General features: G+C 47.1%; 2 protein-coding genes across 2 annotated transcripts in view; both read left to right on the forward strand.

The window, feature by feature from the left end:
• Positions 1–505: 505 nt before the first annotated feature.
• On the forward strand, positions 506–6,857 carry pank2 (pantothenate kinase 2). Its single transcript, XM_080512363.1, has 7 exons — positions 506–833; positions 1,238–1,590; positions 2,154–2,407; positions 2,979–3,155; positions 4,158–4,281; positions 5,516–5,641; positions 5,761–6,857. The coding sequence occupies exons 1-7, from the start codon at positions 638–640 to the stop codon at positions 5,809–5,811; spliced, it is 1,281 nt and encodes a 426-aa protein (XP_080368489.1). The 5' UTR covers positions 506–637; the 3' UTR covers positions 5,812–6,857.
• A 607-nt stretch (positions 6,858–7,464) lies between these two features.
• loxl3b (lysyl oxidase-like 3b) overlaps positions 7,465–23,347 on the forward strand; it is a 37,386-nt gene continuing 21,503 nt past the window's right edge. Inside the window, 6 exon segments of the mRNA XM_080512860.1 lie at positions 7,465–7,691; positions 15,667–15,778; positions 15,780–16,009; positions 17,446–17,447; positions 17,449–17,520; positions 17,522–17,611. Of these exon segments, the coding sequence (XP_080368986.1) occupies positions 15,672–15,778; positions 15,780–16,009; positions 17,446–17,447; positions 17,449–17,520; positions 17,522–17,611 (501 nt within the window). The 5' untranslated portion in view covers positions 7,465–7,691; positions 15,667–15,671.

Genomic DNA, 23,347 nt, shown 5'->3' on the forward strand with positions numbered 1-23,347 from the left:
GTATTTACAGGAAAAAAATTATTTAGAAAAATTGGTTTTTAGTGCAATGCTGTGGCAACTGGATAAATTGAATTATAATATTGTAATAAAAATGTTAACATTACATGAATCATAAGAGATTGTAATGAAGGGATGTCTTTTATAGCTGAATAAATACAGTAGATCTCATTAAGATGTCTGTACAAACTTTAATATGTATCGCCATGTAAACAAACTGTCATGTGATGACAACACTAAACGGTGACGTCAGCGATTGAAGTAACGAGTTTCAGACCCTCAGAGCTGGAGAAGCCGTCATTGGAGAATCCAAAATGGCTGACAATATGTCCGCTTCCTGACGACCGCCGCCGTCTTGTTTTGACATTTCTATCCGAATCACCACCACAGCGCCACTGTTGGTGGGAGGCAGTACTACATGTAATATGGCTGCTTCCTGGAGCGCTGACCTGTGATTGGTTTTGCCATCCGTCAATCACTCGCAAACCCCGCCCCCCAAATGAAAGGACCGAGCCGTCGGAAGCGACATTAGCCAAATTAGCTTGTTAAGCCCGGATTTTATTGTCCTCATAAATCACCTCCGATAAAGACTTCAATTCACACCAACCTCCCGCATGTATGTTGGTAATTAGTCCGTCCAATGGCGTTTAATGGCCACCAGCGCGAAGATGATCCGCTCTACGCAGACGAGTCGCCCTCGAAGCAGCCGCGGTCCAGCGCGGAGCCACCGGGCGGTGAAGCCACCGCAGCGCACGGGGCCAGAGCCACATCCGACCGGTCGAGCTCCAACTCGACACCGAGGCTTCGGAAGGACTCGGTGAAGAAGACAAGGCCGCGTAGGTGTAGATGATGATGGAGTTTTTACTGTGTGTGGAGAATACGTGTGCATGTACACAGAAACCAGAGGCGGGACCCATAAACAGGTTCAGATTTACAAAGAAAAGTGAGAATTGGGAGGTTTGTGTCGTGAAAATGTGAACACAAAGGTGTTTCCAGCAACGTAGCAGGATGGAGCTCCTGACAAGATGTTCAATAAAACGTGGCTTTGCAGAAGAGTCAGTAAATCCAGAGAATGTGTTTTTCACCAAGATGGCGTTGATGGTACACACTGTGCTGTAGTGAGGAGACGTCTGTCCCCACTGTCACAGATCACACCATGAGCGTTATCATTCTCTTAATGCATTTCTGCTTTGGTATCACAGTCAGTGGCAGTTTGCATGTCCCATCTCCCACACTGCAGCATTTCCATGGTTTGGGATGGACATTGGAGGCACGTTGGTGAAGCTCGTGTACTTTGAGCCCAAAGACATCACGGCCGAGGAGGAGCAGGAAGAGGTGGAGAATCTGAAGAGCATCCGGCGCTACCTGACCTCCAACACTGCCTACGGCAAGACGGGCATCAGGGACGTCCACCTGGAGCTGCCCGACCTGACACTATGCGGCCGGACGGGGAGCCTGCACTTCATCCGCTTCCCCACACACGACCTGCCCGTCTTCCTGCAGATGGGCCGCAACAAACACTTCTCCAGCCTCCACACCGCCCTGTGTGCCACCGGGGGTGGCGCCTACAAGTTCGAGGCCGATTTCCGTACGGTGCGTCTGCATACTTCTTCTTCGCTTTGGCTGCTTTAATGTCGCGAATCGCACATGGTGACTTAAAGCGCACAAAAGGGGAACAGACATAATGTCCTCCTCTACTGTGGTACAGGATTACAGGTACCCTCTGGGTTACAGGTGGAGGTTTACAGGTGCAGGACAGGAACGAATCCAGTTCCAGAGTGTGAAGATTCAGCTGATTGTTTAAATCTGTGTCATTAAATATGAAAGGGGAGCTCATTCAAAGAGAAACTGGTCTCGGCCTCCTGTGCTCTCGCTGCAGATAAAAGATGTGTGGATGTATTTGAAGCTGATCCAGTCAATGTGCGTGATTAAAAAAAAAAAAAAAAAAGAAAAAAGATATATCCTGGTTGTTTTTTGGCACTAATTTCACCTTCAGGAGACGTTTTGTTGCGGTTTTCGAACCAGGATGCTTTGTAATCCAGCGAATGAGTTGATTTTTTTAGCCGCCATTCATTCCCTCTTTTTCCTGTCTTTCTCTGAAACGTGTCTGTCCTCCCTGCTGTCCTCCCTGCCCGGTGTGTCCCTCCCACCAGCAGATGGCGGACTTGCAGCTTCACAAGCTGGACGAGCTGGACTGTCTGATCCGTGGCGTGCTCTACATCGACTCGGTGGTCTCCCGCGGACCCTCCGAGTGCTACTACTTCGAAAACCCCACGGAGCCGGAGCGCTGCATGCAGAGGCCCTACACACTGGAGAATCCTTACCCCCTGCTGCTGGTCAACATCGGGTCCGGGGTCAGCATCCTGGCCGTCTACTCGGAGAACAACTACAAACGAGTCACTGGGACCAGGTTAGAGCAGCGTGGAAATGTGAACTTGGTTAAAGCTTCTACAATCACCACGGCTCCTCTGAGCGTTAACCCGGCGGAGCCGCTCGGCATCATAACATTTCTCGACGTGTCGTGACATTCGTGTTGCTCCCCGACGAAGAGGAGCCGCCCGTCGTCATGCAAACGTCAGAAAAGCCCACAGGTCTTAAACACTTTCGTTATTGTTTTCTAAATGAGTGCAAACGTGCAGGTTTGAGTCCAAACGCTTTGAATTCTGTGATTTTCGAGGACAGACACACTTTAATTGGTTCACCCGTCGGTAAAGATCAGCGTTCTGCCTCGGCGTCATTCAAAGTTTGAAATACGCTTGTTGAACTGAGAGATTTGTAGTCCGTTTTTTTTTCCTTGTGTTTCATCAGACTTTAACTCACGGTTACAGCATGTTGCTTTCTTCTTCTTCGTGTCGGGCCGTCAGTTGACGGTGCTGAAGACGTTCAGTGTACATCAAGGTTGAGTTTGCGCGGTGCAGACATGTTTGGTGTTGGAGCTCAGGTTGTCGCAGTAGACTGAGTTGTTGGGTTGTGTGCTGCAGCCTCGGCGGGGGAACCTTCCTGGGCCTGTGCTGCCTGCTCACCGGCTGCTCCTCCTTCGAGGAAGCTCTGGAAATGGCCTCTCAGGGCGAGAGCACCCGCGTGGACAAGCTGGTCCGGGACATCTATGGAGGAGACTACGAGAGGTTCGGCCTGCCGGGCTGGGCCGTGGCCTCCAGGTGGGACGTGCTGCCAAATCTACTGCTTCTTCTTCTACTGCTTCTGCTGCTTCTGCTGCTTCTACTGCTTCTTCTGCTTCTACTTCTTCTACTGCTTCTGCTTCTGCTACTGCTTCTGCTGCTTCTACTGCTTCTGCTTCTTCTGCTTCTACTTCTTCTACTGCTACTGCTTCCACTTCTACTTGTTCTACTACTGCTTCTGCTGCTTCTACTGCTTCTGCTTCTTCTGCTTCTACTTCTTCTACTGCTACTGCTTCCGCTTCTACTTGTTCTACTACTGCTTCTGCTTCTTCTACTGCTTCTGCTTCTTCTACTGCTTCTGCTTTTACTGCTTCTACTGCCTCTGCTGTTTCTGCTTCTACGGCTTCTACTTCTTCTAACTGCTACTGCTTCCACTTCTACTTGTTCTACTACTTCTTCTGCTTCTTCTACTGCTACTGCTTCCACTTCTACTTGTTCTACTACTGCTTCTGCTTCTTCTACTGCTACTGCTTCCGCTTCTACTTGTTCTACTACTGCTTCTACTGCTTCCGCTTCTACTTGTTCTACTACTTCTTCTGCTTCTTCTACTGCTACTGCTTCCACTTCTACTTGTTCTACTACTGCTTCTGCTTTTACTGCTTCTACTGCCTCTGCTGCTTCTACTTCTTCTACTGCTACTGCTTCCGCTTCTACTTGTTCTTCTACTGCTTCTGCTTCTTCTACTGCTACTGCTTCCGCTTCTACTTCTTCTACTGCTTCTGCTTCTTCTACTGCTACTGCTTCCGCTTCTACTTGTTCTACTACTGCTTCTGCTTCTTCTACTGCTTCTGCTGCTTCTACTTCTACTGCCTCTGCTGTTTCTGCTTCTACGGCTTCTACTGCTTCTACTTCCTCTTCTGCTGCTTCTATTTCTTCTACTGCTTCTGCTGCTGCCAGGAGTCTCAGATGAGGGTTCTGAAAGGAGCTCGTCCTGCAGGAACACGAAGCGAGTTTCGCTCACGTTGTCTTTCTTCGTGGCAGTTTTGGAAACATGATGTCCAAAGAGAAGCGCGAGACTGTCTCCAAAGAGGACCTGGCCCGAGCAACACTGGTCACCATCACCAACAACATCGGCTCCATCACCAGGATGTGTGCACTTAACGAGGTGGGCCACGCCCCCAGGACACGTCTGCAGGGGGTCAAAGGTCACACTCATCCAGAACAACCTGGCGATCCGCCGCGTGTTCAGGAGGAGGGAGTCGTGTGTCGTCGTCTGTCCGCCTTCAGCCTCTTTACGGTGCTGCCTTGTGCCGTCTTGATCAAGCAGCATTGTACAGGGCTATGAAGGCGGGGTGGACCGTCCAGCCTGGACCCAGTGGACCACCTGTCCCAGAACGTCCCTCTTGGATCCAGAGGATTGAATCCGTCCCCCCAGTTTTAACCTGCTGTTTTACCCCAGTTACTTACCCCAGAGTTTCCTAACCTGTGGTTTTACCCCAGAGTAGTTTTAACCTGCTGTTTTACCCCAGTTACTTACCCCAGAGTTTCCTAACCTGCTGTTTTACCCCAGAGTAGTTTTAACCTGCTGTTTTACCCCAGTTACTTACCCCAGAGTTTCTTAACCTGCTGTTTCACACCAGTTATTTACCCCAGAGTAGTTTTAACCTGCTGTTTTACCCCAGTTACTTACCCCAGAGTTTCCTAACCTGCTGTTTTACCCCAGAGTAGTTTTAACCTGCTGTTTTACCCCAGTTACTTACCCCAGAGTTTCTTAACCTGCTGTTTCACACCAGTTATTTACCCCAGAGTTGTTTTAACCTGCTGTTTTACCCCAGTTACTTACCCCAGAGTTTCTTGACCGGCTCTTTTACCCCAGTTACTTACCCCAGAGTAGTTTTAACCTGCTGTTTTACCCCAGTTACTTACCCCAGAGTAGTTTTAACCTGCTGTTTCACACCAGTTACTTACCCCAGAGTAGTTTTAACCTGCTGTTTTACCCCAGTTACTTACCCCAGAGTAGTTTTAACCTGCTGTTTTACCCCAGTTACTTACCCCAGAGTAGTTTTAACCTGCTGTTTTACCCCAGTTACTTACCCCAGAGTTTCTTAACCTGCTGTTTTACCCCAGAGTAGTTTTAACCTGCTGTTTTACCCCAGTTATTTACCCCAGAGTTGTCTAAACCTGCTGTTTTACTCCAGTTACTTACCCCACAGTTTCTTAACCTGCTGTTTTACCCCAGTTATTTACCCCAGAGTTGTTTTAACCTGCTGTTTTACCCCAGAATAGTTTTAACCTGCTGTTTTAGCCCAGTTACTTATGCCTGAGCTTTTTAACCTGCTGTTTTACCCCAGTTACTTACCCCAGAGTAGTTTTAACCTGCTGTTTCTCCCCCGGTGCAGAACATTGAGCGCGTGGTGTTTGTGGGGAACTTCCTGAGGGTGAACACTCTCTCCATGAAGCTGCTGGCCTACGCGATGGACTACTGGTCCAAAGGCCAGCTGAAGGCGCTCTTCCTCCGCCACGAGGTGAGCACGCTGCCGTCGGCTCGTCTCGGTCCGCCCCCTCCCCTCCGTCTCGGCTCGCTCCACCCCTCCCCTCCGTCTCGGCTCGCTGGCATCCTGACGACTCTCCTCTGGTGTTTCAGGGATACTTTGGGGCGGTGGGTGCCCTGCTGGAGCTCCTGCATCCGTCCTAACTGGTCCAGAGGAGCTGCTGTCGATCTGCTGCAGACACCTTTAGCACTTTACAGGTGGGACAGCCACCCCCACCCCTCCACCCTCCGGGACCCCCCCAGTCACTGATGTTGGAGGAGTGGAGCTGAAGTCTCGCCTCACATCAGTGGGTGTTGTTGGACCAGCCTGCTCTTCACATCAAGCTCTCCAGCTGCTGGGGCGTCAGGCCCTGGGCAGGTATGGTTCTTTACCCAGCAGGGGGCAGCAACGTGTAACGAGGAACATTTGAAAAACTGGATTTCCAAAACAAGAGGTGTCATTAAAAAGACTTTTAACACCCCACACCCAACCCCCACACCCCCCACCCACCTACACACACACACACACACATACTGAACATAATAAAGAGATGCTCAGAATGTAAAGGGTTAATGTGACCCTCTGAAGGTTTCCTCTTCCTGTTGAGCTTTTCATTCGGACTGGATCTGAACAAACAACTATTTTAACATTCACTGCTCCTGCAGTTGTCTTACTGTTTAGCTTGTTTCTGCTTCAGTTTGTCACTACTTATTAGTGTAATCCCTTGAAATGCCCCCCCCCCACACACACACACTAAAGAGGAACAAAGTAAGGAGACGTGTGTTTGCAGATCATGTCTTCAATGCGACCTGCTGCTGACCAGCTGAGTCACTTCCTGCAGCTTTTCTCAGAAGGCTGCATTTGTGGGATGAGCAGGTGGAGATCAATAAAGGCTCTGAATCACCCTCTGGAGCAGCTTTCATGTGTCCCGTCAACGTCCTCTGCTGCTCGTCCAACTACAACCCTGGACGCACGCTTAACAGGTGGTGAGCTACCAGACACCCTCCCTGTGCCGTGGCGGTTTCCTCCCAGGGTGGAGACGCCTCCGTCCGACACTCCGTCAGGTTCAGTCCCGGGACCAATGTGAAGAACGGATGAACTCAGAGAAAAGATTTGAAACCAAGTGCCTGCCGTGTTTTTATCGACCACAAACACTTTGTACTGTTTGTCACATTTCTATCGGCCTTCCCGAATAAATCTGAGCTCTTTGCACCCGACTGGTTCCCGCGTGTGTGTGTGTGTGTGTGTGTGTGTGTGTGTGTGTGTGTGTGTGTGTGTGTGTGTGTGTGTGTGTGTGTGTGTGTGTGTGTGTGTGTGTGTGTGTGTGTGTGTGTGTGTGTGTGTGTGTGTGTGTGTGTGTGTGTGTGTGTGTGTGTGTGTGTGTGTGTGTGTGTGTGTGTGGGGGGGGGTTGAGAGAATGAGAGAACTGTTTCAGAGGAAAACCAACATAAACAGGTCCTAAGACTCAAACCTTCACATTCCTCCTCTTCTTCATTCCTCCTCCTCCTCTTCTTCATCCCTCATCTTCCCGTTCCTCTTTATCACTCCCTCCTCTTCATCCCTCTTTCTCCTCCCACTTCTCTTCATCCCTCCCTCATCATCCTCTTCCTTTTCTTCATTCTTCCTCCTTCCCTCCTCTTCATCCCTCTTCCTCCTCCTCCTCCATCCTTCCCTCATCATCCTCTTCTTTTTCTTCATTCCTCTTTCCCTTTATCCCTCCCTCCCTCCTCTTCATCCCTCCTACTCCTCCTCCCTCCTCCCCCTTCTCTTCATTCCTCCTCCCTCCTCATCCTCCTCTTCCTCCATCCCGAGGAAGCTCTGCAGTGAGTCCGTGCAAGCTGGCAAGTCACTGCCAGTAACGCTGCTGGAGCAGATTGTTGCTCTCAGATTGAACCCGGGTAATTTTGAGATGATCAATTAGCGCGAGTACTCGAGTATTTCTGAACTTTTTTTTTTCTGGAAGTATCTCAGTTTGTGTCCGTTTGAGAGTCAGATCTCCTCTTCTCCTCCACTGGAAACGTTCTAACCTCCATTCTGCTCCAAGGTAAGAACGAACTGCCTTGATTGGCTTTTTACTGTCCATAATCCAAAGATCACCGAGTGGAATCACGTGAGAGAGTCGTTCACCTCTCTCCCGACCCTCTGTCTGGTCCTTAAAAAGAAACTTTAAACTTTTATTTGAAGCTCAAATCGGTGCACGTGAAAACCCCGTGAGGAATGTCCTCGGAACCCTGGATTATTAATCCCACTGCCTCGGAGTTCATGTGAGGAATGCTGCAGGAAAAATAAATAGTGAGCTGAAAAACGTGTGTGTGTGTGTGTGTGTGTGTGTGTGTGTGTGTGTGTGTGTGTGTGTGTGTGTGTGTGTGTGTGTGTGTGTGTGTGTGTGTGTGTGTGTGTGTGTCAGATTCTGCTTTAAGGAATTTTACCTTCAGGAAGAACAGAAAACTCGACTATCTTCAACATGTTTAATCATCTGTGTATAACTGAAAATACTGTACAGGAAAAATATTTGTCCAACAAGTGATTTCACTTGAATAATTGTTGAATTTTTAGCTTTAACAGTTATTTTTTGTCAAAACTGTGCATTTTTCTCGCAACAGAAACAACCACGTGTTTAAAGCTGACCGAGCCCTGTAATGCCTCCGTTTACCACAAGGTGGTGTCGTGAGTCGGTGCAGTATTTACTCAGACTTCAGTAAACACGTGAAGAAAACGCACCCGGTGAACCTGTTAATGTTTGGCTGAAACTCCTGAATGTGACGGTGAACGGTCAAACCTTCGAGAAGAATGAAGCGAGCAGAACTTGCCAGCCTCGCTAAACCCGGCGGAAATCCCACACGTTCAAACCTTTTTTTTAAAAGTTCCTGGAAGTTCGAGACATTGAGAGGTTAGTGTGTGTGTGTGAGGAGGCCCTCACAGGTTTGGTAGGATGACTGAGTGATCACCCAGGGCGGCGGTGTTGTCGTGTCACTGTTCAATCTGCCGTCGTTCCTCCAGGGAAACTCATTCATCCGATCACATCGCCACCTTTTCGTTTTTAGCTCATCAGTGTTCAGCGTGAGATAAGATCGTATAAGGCGCTTGTCAACAATAGACTAGAAGTCGTCGCACAAGTAATTTGACATTTGAAGTCAACCTGTGAAAAACCATCAAAACAAACTTTCTCTAGCCCCAAGACAGACATTCTAGTTCCTTCTGGAATGTTTTCACACGTTTCTTTTCTCCAAAGTGATCCACATGGTGACCAGTGCAAAAACCAAACTTACAAATACTAACTTTTGTTTGGTATTTATAACGATGGTTCGGGACCTTGTTTGTCCACCTGGAGCCCCCCAAACCCCCAGATCGGGGACAGGTTCTGGACTCCTATACCACCCGGGGGAAGCTGAACGTTTTCTTGGTTCCCTCAACCTCAGGTCTTGCCTGCGACCCTGTACCTCAGGTTGGAACCGCTTCCGGTCCCTGTGATGTGGCTCGTGTTGCTGGTCCAGGGATCCAGGTTAAAGTTCCTCTGAGGTCGGTGGCAGACAGGAAGTGTTTGTTGCTGCTTGGGAACTTTCACTCTAGTTGGTTTCTCTCGGCTCGGATCTGTGGAAGCCACGATCCGGGAAACATTGGTTCAGCGTCTCAGATCAGATTCTGCTGCTCTGACCCTGCTTGGTTCAGAACTGTTCTGGTGCTTCAGAACTGTTTCAATGGTTCTGGACGTTTACAGTGGTTCTAGAGGTTCAGAGTAGTTTTGGAGGTTCAGAGTAGTTTTGGAGGTTCAGAGGAGTTCTGGAGGTTCAGAGGAGTTTTGGAGGTTCAGAGGAGTTTTGGAGGTTCAGAGGAGTTCTGGAGGTTCAGAGGAGTTCTGGAGGTTCAGAGGAGTTTTGGAGGTTCAGAGGAGTTCTGGAGGTTCAGAGGAGTTCTGGAGGTTCAGAGGAGTTTTGGAGGTTCAGAGGAGTTCTGGAGGTTCAGAGGAGTTCTGGAGGTTCAGAGGAGTTTTGGAGGTTCAGAGGAGTTCTGGAGGTCAAGAGTGGTTCTCGTTGGTTGGAGTGGTTCTGGAGGTTCAGAATAGTTCTAGTTCAGGGGTGGGCAATCCTGGTCCTCGAGGGCTGCAGTCCTGCATGTTGTAGATGTTTCCCTGCTCAAACACACCTGCATTATCATGATGAGGCTCTGCAGAAAGCTTGACAAGGAGCCACTAATTGCTGTCAGCTGTATTGATGTGAGGAGACATCTAAAACGTGCAGGGCTGCGGCCCTCGAGGACCAGGATTGCCCAACCCTGTTCTAGTTGGTTAGAGTGGTTCTGGAGGTTCAGAGTAGTTCTAGTTGGTTAGAGAGGTTCTAGAGGTTCGGAGTGGTTCTAGTTAGTTGGAGTGGTTCTGGAGGTTCTGAGTGGTTCTGGAGGTTCTGAGTGGTTCTAGAAGTTCAGAGTGGTTCTGGATGTTCTGAGTGGTTCTGGGGGTTCAGAGTGGTTCTTGTTGATCAGAGTGAGAGCTGAAAGCTGAAAGTCTTTAGATCAATACAACTTTTGTTGTATTTTCATTCAATCTCTGTAGTTCAGTGGATAAATCTGACATTTTCTGATTATTTTCTGCCAGTCTTCCTTACTGTGTGTGTGTGTGTGTGTGTGTGTGTGTGTGTGTGTGTGTGTGTGTGTGTGTGTGTGTGTGTGTGTGTGTGTGTGTGTGTGTGTGTGTGTGTGTGTGTGTCCAGCATGTTTTGGAAGGAGCAGTTGAAGTGTGGTTCCTGTACAAACAGATCACACTGCAGTGTCTGTCTGCGAGGGAACGCCTGAACCAGCCGGAGGCTCTTGCACATCAATAGTGGGTCTGTGCAGTGTTTTCTGCACATTATGTCACTTTATATACTATTATATACCGTTATATCACTTTATATAACTTTATATACTATTATATACCGTTATATTACTTTATATAACATTATATACCATTATATCACTTTATATACCATTATATCACTTTATAAACCATTATGTCACTTTATAAACCATTATATACTATTATATCACATTCTATACCATTATATCACACAATATCAGGGAAACATAAATGAGTGTAACCCAGAGAACAGACTGTCTGGACATGAACAGACTGATGAGGGTCAATACAGGCCATAAAACAAAGAACTGCCACTTTAACTTCAGACTATCTTTTAGCTTCATATTTCTTTTTTTAAATGCAAATTCGTGGACTTAACATCCGTAATATGAACTTTCCTGTCAAACCCCATCCTGAGAGAAACTGATAATGTTGATGCCAATATGAGTTGTTTAAAGCTGATGTTTTTATGCTTTGTTACGTAAACAAATTCATTAAAATCCCACAATGTGAGTCGTGTATGATTATTATCTTAACAATGTTAGTTTGAAGGAAAAAGTCCAAACCAGGACAACGACTAGAACCAGTCGCTCTGGAAAACATGAACTCACATTCTGAGGCCACAACGTAAGGCGAGACACACACACACACACACACACACACACACACACACACACACACACACACACACACACACACACACAGAGCCAGATGGTTTGGATCAGACTCGGTGACGTCAGTTTTCCAGCTTCCAGCTGCTTCCAGATAATATGTCTTCTTGGTTTTTAAAGGTTGGACCTCCTCAGGTTTGATCGCTGACTTCAAACTTCTCTGCTCGACATGAGATCTTCTTCCTGTGGACACCAATAATATAAATCTGTGAACATCGAGTTTATTGTTAAATTAGAAGAAGATCAAAATATAAGGAAGGTTTTTGTTATTCATCATTTCTTGTTTCAGTAGAACCTGATTCACATCTGCTACCAGGAGCTGCTGTTTCCTCCTTCAGGTCCTTAAAGATTAGAATTGTTAAAGGACCTCAACCAGGGGCAGCCAGAACTGGTCCTGGTCCTGGTCCTGTATGGAAGTAAAACTGTGCCATCAGATTCTGAATTCGAATTTCTAACTCTGAATTTTTTTACCATCGAAATCAGACTTTGAATTTGAAAAGCTGTCTAAAACATCTAAAAATATTCAGTGTGTAAAAATTCAATGTGTCTAAAAATTCATCTGCAAAAAAAAATTCGGCTGCAAAAAAAATTCGGCTGCAAAAAAAAAATTCGGCTGTAAAAAAAATTCGGCTGCAAAAAAAATTCGGCTGCAAAAAAAATTCGGCTGCAAAACAGCCAGAATATCTGTGCCATCAGGACGATGCAATCGATACCTGTCTCATTCACCCAACATCCAATCAAGGGAAGCTTTGTTGGTCACGTGACCAGTCCAACACTGGGCAGGAGCGCCCAGGATTTTCAATCAGCCATGGAGGCCAGCGGTAGTGACGGCGCTTCGGTGAGTATTTGCCATTTATGTCTGTAAATCACACATTGCAAATCACCAGAAGTTATGAAGCAACATATGTGGTGAACTTTTAATGATGTGTGAAAATGTTTTCAAAGAAATTAAATTTACTGTATGCAATGTTTTACATGCAGAAAATAGTTAAATTGTCTCCTGTTTGATTTTTTTTAAAATGTCCATTGAATACTCTAATCTGCGCAGTGCTTGTTATGGCAAAAGCATTTTTTAACAAACATAACGTGAGCTGCCCCCCCCCCCCACCCCATCCAGCGAAAATCAGTGAAAATAGTCAAGTGGTTTGTGCTGCCTTGGTCCTGGTTTGTGCTGATTAAAAGTATCGTTTGTGCAGCTTTAATTTGTTAGATATAATAAAATGATTATGAACAAAAATGGTGTCAATCTGCATTGGTGGTGGGTTGTACTGCCTTTGTTTTTAAGATATTAAATAAATAATTTTAGGAAGTACAAAACCTGAACAAAAAATGATATCTTAAAGGCATATTGAATGAGCATATCTGAATTTATGTTTGCTGATGGAAATGTTTTATTTAGTTGTTAGGTCTTGATAATGTATGTATACACCACAGTTTAAGTGTCATCTTTTCTGCTAATCAAACTATGTCACTTCAATTAAAGTCCAGTAATATTCAGTTGTTTAAAACTATCTTTGAAGTTCTAGTTTCTAGATAAATGATCAGTTATTATCATGCTATTTTTTCAATGCAGGTTCTTCTTCAGCGGATCACATGGCCCCAAGACGACAGTGATGATGAGGACAATTGCTCAATTCAAGCAAAATGCCGCATGTGGAGCTATGTAGGACAGTTCATAGCCAATGGTAGATTTAAGGCCTCCTCGTGCTACCAATGTCTGAGTGTGCGCAGAGTACACGTGATCATAATCTATTTTACTCTACTCTATAGCAGCTGCAAGTGAATTAAATGACCTGGTCAAGCTCTGGACTGGATGGGAGGTTCTGCCACAAAGTCTCACCATCCACATCATCAGTGGCAGACACCCCACGGCCTCCACCTGCTTTGAGACCTTGTGCATCCCAGGACATTATGCGGACTACAATTCTTTTAAAAACGACATCCTGGCATGCATTGCCACTTGCCATACGGGATTTGGTCTTGTGTGAGTTACTATATTGGGCCTGTATTTAGGTAAAGTGAAAAGTTCATGTTTCCAAGCCTAAATTACATGTTTGAGAGCTCTGGATGTCTGGATAAGTTTTTCATTTATACAATCCAAATTTAAGAAATGAGAATGGTTGAATTTCTTGTTTGTCCAAAGTAACTAGTGTTGATGTTTGTTAATTGTTAAAATAAATTTGACTGCATAGATCCCACTTCCAAGACTTGACTGAATTGTTGCATTTGTTGAACAGCAACCCACCGATTCTCTGAACATGCACTGTGAGATTCCTTGCCCTTCTTACTCTAGTTTGACGTATGCAATGTTCCAAGTATTCAACTTATAAAGTGGACACTGATTTTATTTCCATATTACACAATTGAAAGTCTTTGTTACATTGTTACAACACTCATTCTATATTTCTATATTTCTATATTTGTATATTTGTATATTTTTATTCCCTACTTTTTATATTCTATTCCATTGTATTTTATAAACCAGAATGCTGCAACAAAACAATTTCCCTTCAGGGATTAATAAAGTCATCTATCTATATATCTATCTATCTATCAAGCTACAACATACAAAACTCAGAGCTGATTCTCTGATTAATTCCTTCAGACATGAAGGAATTGCTCACAAAATTGAACAGCAGCAATGTAAATGTCACTGCCAAAGCACTGGGATGCAGCTCTTGGGTGAACTGCAGCTCTTAAAACTGCCATTTGTGCATCAGTCAGTGGGCATCCTGTGTGTGGAACAACGATGCTGGAGCGGTCATCATAAGGAAGTCCACTGTTTTCCCAGTCAATGTCAGGAATATCCAGGCCCTACAAATGGAGACAATTTTAATTGAAATATGTAATAAAGTAACATGAAACAAGCAGTATACAAAAATGTTTCATTCTGCATACTAATAACTCCATGCTTTGAAAACAATATTATCCAAAACATTACTGAAGACGTTACCGAAGAGCCACATGCCTCCGGAGCACGGGTTCCCTCCCCCTGCAATAGTGTTTCTAGCACCACCGCCAAGACCTGGTTATGTTTGTTAAAAAATGTTTTTGCCATAACAAGCACTGCGCAGATTAGAGTATTCAATGGACATTAAAAAAAAAAGTAAATGTAATTTCTTTGAAAACATTTTCACACATCATTAAAAGTTCACCACATATGTTGCTTCATAACTTCTGGTGATTTGCAATGTGTGATTTACAGACATAAATGGCAAATACTCACCGAAGCGCCGTCACTACCGCTGGCCTCCATGGCTGATTGAAAATCCTGGGCGCTCCTGCCCAGTGTTGGACTGGTCACGTGACCAACAAAGCTTCCCTTGATTGGATGTTGGGTGAATGAGACAGGTATCGATTGCATCGTCCTGATGGCAGATATTCTGGCTGTTTTGCAGCCGAATTTTTTTTGCAGCCGAATTTTTTTTGCAGCCGAATTTTTTTTACAGCCGAATTTTTTTTTTGCAGCCGAATTTTTTTTGCAGCCGAATTTTTTTTTGCAGATGAATTTTTAGACACATTGAATTTTTACACACTGAATATTTTTAGATGTTTTAGACAGCTTTTCAAATTCAAAGTCTGATTTCGATGGTAAAAAAATTCAGAGTTAGAAATTCGAATTCAGAATCTGATGGCACAGTTTTACTTCCATAGTCCTGGTCCAGTCCCGATTGAGTCCCGATGAAGTTGCAGAAAGTCTGATAACGAGCCGATCAATACTATCAGCTGTGTTGAAGTGAGGGAGCTTTGCCTCCATTGGTGTGTGAATGTGATTAATCCTAGTCCTGGGGATGGCTCACGCAGTGGAAAATCACGATAGAAGTGAAAATAAGCGAGATGTGGTGAAGCAGGAAAGTTCCCCTCTGCTACTGAACCTCTGTGACTGCTGCTTCTCTCACTTATTCTATTTTAAATGGATTTATTCTATTTTAACTGGGTTTATTTTTTAAATTTAATTTAATTTAATTAAATTTTTACTGAGTTCGTTTTTGTCTGAATTGTCACACAGTTTGCATTGAGCTTCTGCTCCTTCCAAGATAATTGAAACCCTCAAAGTAAATAGCTAATTAACACTTCACTTGTCACTTTCACACTTTCACGCACTCTCTCCATCAAACCATCAAAACACGATACACACTCCAACCTGCAGCGTCCAGCACTGGTTCCACCTCGCTGTGTTTCTGACTCTGGTCACCAGCTCCTCATGCAGTTTGTCTCAGTGGCAGAGCCATAATCTCGTCTCCCAGTCGGACAGCTGCAGCTTCATCACGATTCATTGAGGTGTGCTGGACCAGAACCAGGACCAGGACCAGGACCAGGACCAAGACCAGGACTGACTGCCCATGATCTCGGAATTATGGTTCTATAGTTGTAGGTTAAATCCTGTGCTGTCTGGGTTAACCGCTCTCTCCATCCTGAGTTCTGTTCGCTGGGCTGACGGTTGAAGCGTCGCCATGAACTCCTTCTGAAACGTACATCAGTTTCCATCTTGTCTTCTCCTCCTTCCCATGCAGCAGAAACGATGAAGGCATCAGGACTCAGACATCCGTTGGTGTTCGGCCTCCTGCTGGGTTTGTGTGTACCATGCTGTTTGACCCAAACTACGCCATCAACCAGCACCACGCCGCCCCCCCACGCCGTCGGCTTCCCCCCGGGCCCAGACGGAGCGGCTGAAGGTCCGACTGGCCGGATACCCCCGGAAGCACAACGAGGGCCGGGTGGAGCTGCTCCACCAGGGGGAGTGGGGCACCATTTGCGATGATGACTTCTCCATCACCAATGCCCACGTGCTCTGCCGCCAGCTGGGCTTCGTGGAGGCCACGGGGTGGACGCACAGTGCCAAGTACGGCAAAGGCCTGGGTGAGAGAGCTTCTGCCGCTTCCTGGGCTCAGGGTTGGTTTGTTACCGACATCTGAGTCAGCACACGATCAGGATGTTTGAAAAGGGCTAAAACACTTTATTGTGCAGTTCTGCTCCCAATAAGGTGACTGAATTTGTTGAACTCAATCAAACCTTCACACTTCAACACACTGGAGTTATTCACTGGGCGTGATTTTCGGTGGTTCATATCTTCACGTAGTTTTTATTGATGTCATTTGTCCTGGTGAGGTGAGTTTATTCGCTGTCCCTCCTATCTCATACTAGTGCCTCCTGTCTCCTACTAGTGCCTCCTGTCTCCTACTAGTGCCTCCTGTCTCCTACTTGTCCCTCTTGTCTCCTAATTGTCCCTCTTGTCTCCCACTTGTCCCTCTTGTCTCCCACTTGTCCCTCTTGTCTCCTAATAGTCCATCCTATCTCCTAGTAGTGCCTCCTATATCCTACTAGTGCCTCCTATATCCTACTAGTGCCTCTTGTCTCCTAATAGTCCCTCCTATCTCCTAATAGTCCCTCCTACCTCCTAACAATCCCTCCTCTCTCCTAATAGTCCCTCCTATATCCTTTCCTAGCCACTTCTCCTTAACCCCAGAAGGGTTTAAGTGGTGGTCATGATAAGGAGGGTTGGAATTCTCACTAAGCTAAGGAAAGGAGGCTCAATGCTTCCTTGAGAGCCTCCTTTAGCCTAGGAAACACTGATGCATCCTTGAGAGCCTCCTTTAGCCTAGGAAACACTGATGCTTCCTTTAGAGCCTCCTTTGGCCTAGGAAACACTGATGCTTCCTTTAGAACCTCCTTTAGCTTAGGAAACACTGATGCTTCCTTTAGAACCTCCTTTAGCTTAGGAAACACTGATGCTTCCTTTACCAAAGGATACCAGCTCATGCTTGCCCTACACCTTTCCTTAATTCCTTTAGGAAGCCTCCTAACACCTTTCCTTAATTCTTTTAGGGAGTCTCCAAACACCTTTCCTTAAGCCTGTGACATCATCCGGGGGATTAAGGAAAAGTGGATAGGAAAGGATTTAGGAGGGGGCTATTAGGAAGCACTCTGGAAGAGACTTTGGAGGCGGGGCTTCCATCGCCCCTCCCCCTTTACAGAAACCTCACTCTCCGTTCATATCGGCGCCATCTCCTGTCGCCCAGTGTGAACAGAATGTCTATCCTCCCTCAGCTCACCAGTCAGTTCTTACAAGTTCCATCTTGATAAGCAGCCATAAACGTTCTCTCTCAGGACTTCTGCTCCAATGTTAATCGCATTTTTGGAATCTTGCACATTTCAAAAACAGTGAAGGAGGACCTGAGACGATCGGGAGTGTATTCTCCACCCTTCACACCCGATCTCACCCTAGATATTCACGTCACCTCCTCAGCCTCGACGCTCCCTTCAGGCCACCTGACTGACTGTCTGCTGCTGCGCAGGTAAAAATCTGGCTGGACAACGTCCTGTGCAGCGGCGGCGAGAAGAGCATTGAGCTGTGCAAGTCTCGGGGCTGGGGGCAACAGCGACTGCACCCACGACGAAGACGCCGGCGTCGTCTGCAAAGACGAGAGGATCCCCGGCTTCGTGGACTTCAACGTGATCGATGTAAGGCTCCAAAATACACTTAACACGCGCTTTTATGATTTTGTTGTGGTGAAAGTGGTGTTTACTGTCAGTTAAAGAGCTTTTATGAGTTCATAAACACTCCGACTTCACCACATGCTACAGACTCTATAGGTCTGGACCCACATGGGAAACATTTAGCTTCCAGCTGCTGCTGCACACCTGCAGCTGATTAACTTCAAAACACCGTCTGGTGTAGGCAGCTGGGTGACGGAGTGTATGAATCTGGTGGAGGCAGCTGGTGTCGTCCTGAGGTGATGAGTATGAACTGGGAGGTTATTCTGGTCTGTTTGGACTCAAAACTAGAAGAGTTGATCTCTATATGAGGCGACACACTTGTTCCTGATACTTGGAGAGAGAGAGAGAGAGAGAGAGAGAGAGAGAGAGAGAGAGAGAGAGAGAGAGAGAGAGAGAGAGAGAGAGAGAGAGAGAGAGAGAGAGAGAGAGAGAGAGAGAGAGAGAGAGAGGAGAGAGAGGAGAGAGAGAGAGAGAGAGAGAGAGAGAGAGAGAGAGAGAGAGAGAGAGAGAGAGAGAGAGAGAGAGAGAGAGAGAGAGAGCTTTAAAACAGTCCTTTATTTTCTCATTTTTTTATCTTTTCAGTTGGATTTTGTTTTTGTTTTTTAAAACTCATACAAAGGATAGGAATTGAAAGTAAAAAAATTAATACTTATATACATGCAATGAAAAAGTACACACACACACTCGAAGTGCAGCAGTAGTTCTTCCTGCTCTATGGCACACAGAACATCACCGACAGTCCAAACAGAAACAAACTCTCTCAGATTGGACACCATTTTGTAGAAAGTGAACTCCACCCTGAGTCGCGCAGCCACCAGGCCTCTGAAAAACCTGCAGAGCATCATCAGACCCTGCCCCCTGGCTTCTGTTGCGCCGAGATAACCAGATTCCCATTTTTGCCTGTCCTATCAGGAAATTGACCAGACAGATGTTTCTGCGTTGGCCTGCAGAGTACTTTGGTCCAAATCTTCCGGCTCTCGGCGAAGGCGGACGCTTCTCTCTTCTCTCCTCTCCTCCCTCATGTTCCCTGCTTGCTGCTCCCATCTTGTACTGTCTTGTGTCAGATCTAACAAGAGCCTCTCTTCACACCCCCATCCGAATTTAACCGTAACCATGGAATTGACCAACTGGTCTCTCAATGCGATCGACCAAATTTTCACGACACGACGACCAGGCAAAGGAGAGCCCGCATGTCCCGATGGGACGTTTGCGGCCGGATACATGCTGGATTCCTGGGTTCCTGGAGGTCCCTGTGTTTGGCCATTCTTTCCATGGAGGATGTGGAGGACCTCTACATATTGGGATTAATGATAGCAGGTATGCTGCTGATTGGGGCTGGCGGATTTCTGATCTATCGCAAAGTTGAGAAGACGCGGGCAGCTGCATTGGGAAGGCTGCCTATCGTCACTGAGGGATTGTGCCGAGCTTTGAACGCTCACACTCATGTGATAAACGAACTCAAGAGTACGCAAGTCATGACTCTTGAACGTTTACGCGAAATTGGAACCATCTTGCAGGATGTTCGAAACTCGATTGGGAAGCTAAAATCTTGCCACAATTGGAGCAGCATGGAGACCAGAGACACTCAAGGTTGAAAGATAAAGCTGAATCACCTGGACGAAAACAAACCTAATCTACATTTTGGATTCCCAGATACCCAGTTGCCAAGGCTGGTGTTTCGTGTTAAACTCTCCTGGATGTGTGTGGAACTTCCTCCCCTCCTCCCTCCTTCCCTTCCATGATAATTTGGCCCACTGGAATTCACCAGTACCTTTCACCGCCTTTGCTGCGCCCCCCCTCCCCAACTCCAAGCAGAGCTGTGGGAGGAGACATGGCTGCGCGCCGAAACACCTCCTCCTAGCGGCGGGCTGCAAAACTACCCTTCACATATCCTAAGTGCTGTCTCGAGAAATATGTTGTAAGCTGTCTGTGTTGATGCTAAATGTGCCTGAGGTGGATTCCCCCCCCCCCCCCCCCCCCCCCCCCCCCCAATTACAGACTGTGCTCCTTAGAGCACAGTCTGTAATCTGCCTTTTTCGCCCCCTCCTCTCCTCACCTCATGTTGTCCTTCTTTCCCCCAAACTTCCTATGCAATTTCATTGTACCTGTTACAATGACAATAAGGATGATTCTGATTCTGATTCAAATATGAAGAGGGTACTGTGGAAAGCATGGTTTAATTTGGTCAACCACTGCTGCAGCAGAGCAAAGAGGGAGCTCAGTCTCTGACAGTGCAGCAGAGGTGATCCAGGGTTTCCCCGGCTGGGCAGAAAACACATCGACTGTTCGTTTGGGGATTGAGTCGTGACACATGTCTGTTTGTGGCCATGGCCCCATGTACCACCCTACACTGGAGATCCGCAGTGCATTCCTCAATGGGGGCTTTGTACAGGGACCTCCAGCTGCCTCTGGGTGAGGACCCTGGTGCCAACGTCCCAGACCACCAGGACTCCAGGATACCAGTCACCGACACACAGTTACTGACCTTCACTGTGATGGTGTAGAGGTCCTTCTTCTTCAGGTCAGAAAAGTCAGGGAGTTTTGGTGTAGCGAAGGAGAGCAGACGTCGATTGTCCACCTCCTGCTGACTGACCTGCAGCACTGATGGACAGCTGTGGGAAAGTAAAATCTGTGGCTGTTTGGTGGGATGATGCTTCCTTCCCCAGGGCCTCCCGGAAGGAACCAGGCAAAGCTCTTATCACCTCCTCCAGCAGTTTTTCCACCAGTCTTTGTGATTTCAGCCTGGTCTCTTGACTCAACCTGGCTGCCAGTCTTCCACTGTCCCACCAGGTCACCCAGCTTGGTCAGACCTGCTGATGTTAAGGCCCTCTGTATGGTCAAGGATTGAAGTAGCCTGACCTGGAGCATGGGGTTATGGAACAGTGGCTCCTCTCTTATGTTTCCAAGCACCTGGGACGGGTCTCTCCGGGCATTGAACACAGTTTTCGAGGCTCTCAGGACTGACTGGTAAAAGGACTGATGTGTTTGACAGATCTACTTCGGCCAGGTTCAGGAGGAACAGATGTTTGTTGTAATTGAAGTTCCTGATTTTTCCCAGCAGCACAGATGCTGTTTGTGTCCAGGTCTGTTCCTGGTGGTACAGGTAGCACTGTGCAGTCAGGAGACGGAGGGTCTGCAGCCGGCTCTGGAGGTCGATTAACCCTTGACCTCCCTCAGCCAGAGGAAGGTACAGGACAGAGGCTCTGGTCCTGTGAGCTCCGCCCCAGAAGAAGTTCACTAGTCTGGTCTGTATGTCCTTTATCAGGGCTGCAGGAGGTTCCAGCACAGTGAACCGATGCCAGAGCATCGAAGCAGCCTGGTTGTTAGCAACCAAAGTCCTCCCCTGTAAGACAGCTGAGGCTGGACCCAGGTCCATCGAGACAATCGGGCACTGAATCTCTCTGCCAAACCTTCCCAGTTCTTCTTTTGGAAGTCATTGGTTCAAGAAAGATGCCAAGACACTTCATTCCCTCAGTGCTCCACTGCAGCCCAGCAGGTAAAGTTGGCTGCTGATTGTTCCACTTCCCCAGAAGGAGCCCCTCACACTTGGCCCAGTTCACCTTGGCTGAGGAGACCTTCTCATATAGATTGAGTTTATTCTGCAGGGTCTGGATGTCTGCCGTGTGGGTAATGTAAACTGTTATGTCGTCAGCATAAGCTGATAGCACCACAGTTCTCCCACTTCCTGGGATTGGTAGGCCTGGCAGACTGCTCCTGAGCTGAACCAAAAGGGGCTCGATGGCGATGCTGTATAGCACATGTGTCGAACTCCCGGTCCTCGAGGCCGCAGCCCAGCACGATTTGCACGTCTCCCTGCTTCCACACAGCTGATTGCAATGAGCAGCTCGTTATCTGGCTTTGTGCTGAATGTGGTGATGAACCATCAGGACATTCAGGGGAGGAGACGTGGAAAACATGCAGAGCTTCGGCCCTCCAGGATCTGAGTTGACACCCCTGCTGTATAGCATCCGACAGGACAGCCTGCCTTATCCCACTTCTTATCACAGGGACCGGTCGACTCAGAGTTAAAAACTAGGAACAGGTTTTCCCCAGGTAAACTCCTAAACCTGGGCCTGTCTAAACCCTACCTCATTGATCCTCTGATCCCGGGAGACTGTCCACGGCTAAGCTGCTGAAGCGCCGTGGACATCTCCTCAAAGAAGATACTGGACTCCAGTGATGTCGAGAGGACCCTCCAGGTGGACTCCTCCTTCCTGGACCCCTCTGGATCCACGTCACCAGGTCACATGTCTCTGCGCTGAACAGGTCTGAGTAGAACCTGATGGCCAGCTTTCTCATCTCCAGCAGGTCCTGATGTTACTGTTCCATTGTTGTGTTTGAGGTGTCATCATATTGTTTTCCTGGGTTTTTTCTCTAATTGAAGAAGTAGCGGGTTGGTGCATCAATTTTCTTTAATTGAGGGTGATCTGGTTTTTTTGTAGAGCCCCTTTTGCTTTCTGATGGGAGGAAAGTGTTTAGCGCTTTCTTCCTGTCATGTAAAGTTTTATTGCGTCAGTCCCTTTAATGATTTGCTCTTCCATGGACTAATTTCCCGTTCTAAAAAATCATCTCCATCTACTGATGGAGATGATTTTTTGTGTTTGTGTTCTGTGAGCAGTGTACTGCTCGCAAAATAGTTTAATTTGTGTTTTTCCTACCTCCCACCATTTGGCCAAACTCACAAAGTCCAGTTTCCTCTCTCTCCACTGGGTCCAGAAGACGGCAAAAGCCTGACAGGAGAAATTGTCCTGAGTGAACTGGAGGTAAAGGTCCAATATGGAGGTGGCTGTGGGCGTGTTTTTAAAGAGACGTCTGTGACAAGGAGGTGGTGGTCAGAGAAACCTACAGGTGTGATGGTGGACTGTGCCAGACAGTTATTAAGTGTTTTGTTGATGTAGATCCGGTCCAGTCCGGCTGCACTGACCCTGCTGTCTGTGGCCTTTACCCAGGTGTACTGCCTGACTGAGGGGTGAAGGTCCTCCAGGTGTCTAAGAGGTCGTTTTCAGTTAGGAAGGTGGAAAGGGCGGACGCTGATGGTGGGTGTGGTTCCTGTGTGTTCCTGTCAGAGTCTGGATGGGTGGTGCAGTTCCAGTCTCCTCCTATGATTGTAAAAGAGCTGCTGTTAAGTTGTTTTAGTTTATTGTTTAGTTTGTGAAAGAGTCGAACACGGTTGGCCCCGGTGTTATGGGCATAGATGTTAATGAATGTGAACTCGGTTCCTCTTATTTTTGCCTGCACCACCTGAGCCCTGCCCTGCTCCACCTCGCAGGAGGAAATGTCTGCAGGACACAGGTGGGGTGAGAACAGCACTGCGACTCCTGCACTGAAATTAGTGCCATGACTGAAGACGGTTTCCCCTCTCCAGCCCAGGAGCCAGTCTCTTTCATTATCAAGGGAGCTGTGCGTCTCCTGGAGGAGGAGGACATCAATTTTCTTGTCTTTGCACTCCGATATTAGTGCTCTCCTTTCTCTGTCTCTCCCTCCGTTCATATTAAGCGTAGCCACCCTGAGAGTCTCCATGAGAAGAGAGAAGAAGAGCAGGACAGTGAACCACCACCAATGAGAGAAAACCACCTTCAGAATAAGAGCCATGTTGTTTTTGTATTTCAGGAAGGAGTCTTCCCTCTCCTTTCCTTCCTCAGTTTGGTCAGGAGTTTCTTTAACCAGAATCTTTTCTGTTTACATAGTTCCTCAGTGGTG

Source organism: Blennius ocellaris, assembly GCF_963422515.1.
Source record: "Blennius ocellaris genome assembly, chromosome: 17".
Lineage (NCBI taxonomy): Eukaryota > Metazoa > Chordata > Actinopteri > Blenniiformes > Blenniidae > Blennius > Blennius ocellaris.

Excerpts from the sequence above, each read along its gene's own strand:
- pank2 (XM_080512363.1), top strand. The coding sequence starts at position 638 with ATGGCGTTTAATGGCCACCAGCGCGAAGATGATCCGCTCTACGCAGAC. Across the intron at positions 834-1,237 it reads GGTGAAGAAGACAAGGCCGC|CATTTCCATGGTTTGGGATG; the intron begins GTAGGTGTAGAT and ends CCCACACTGCAG. Across the intron at positions 1,591-2,153 it reads TCGAGGCCGATTTCCGTACG|ATGGCGGACTTGCAGCTTCA; the intron begins GTGCGTCTGCAT and ends TCCCACCAGCAG.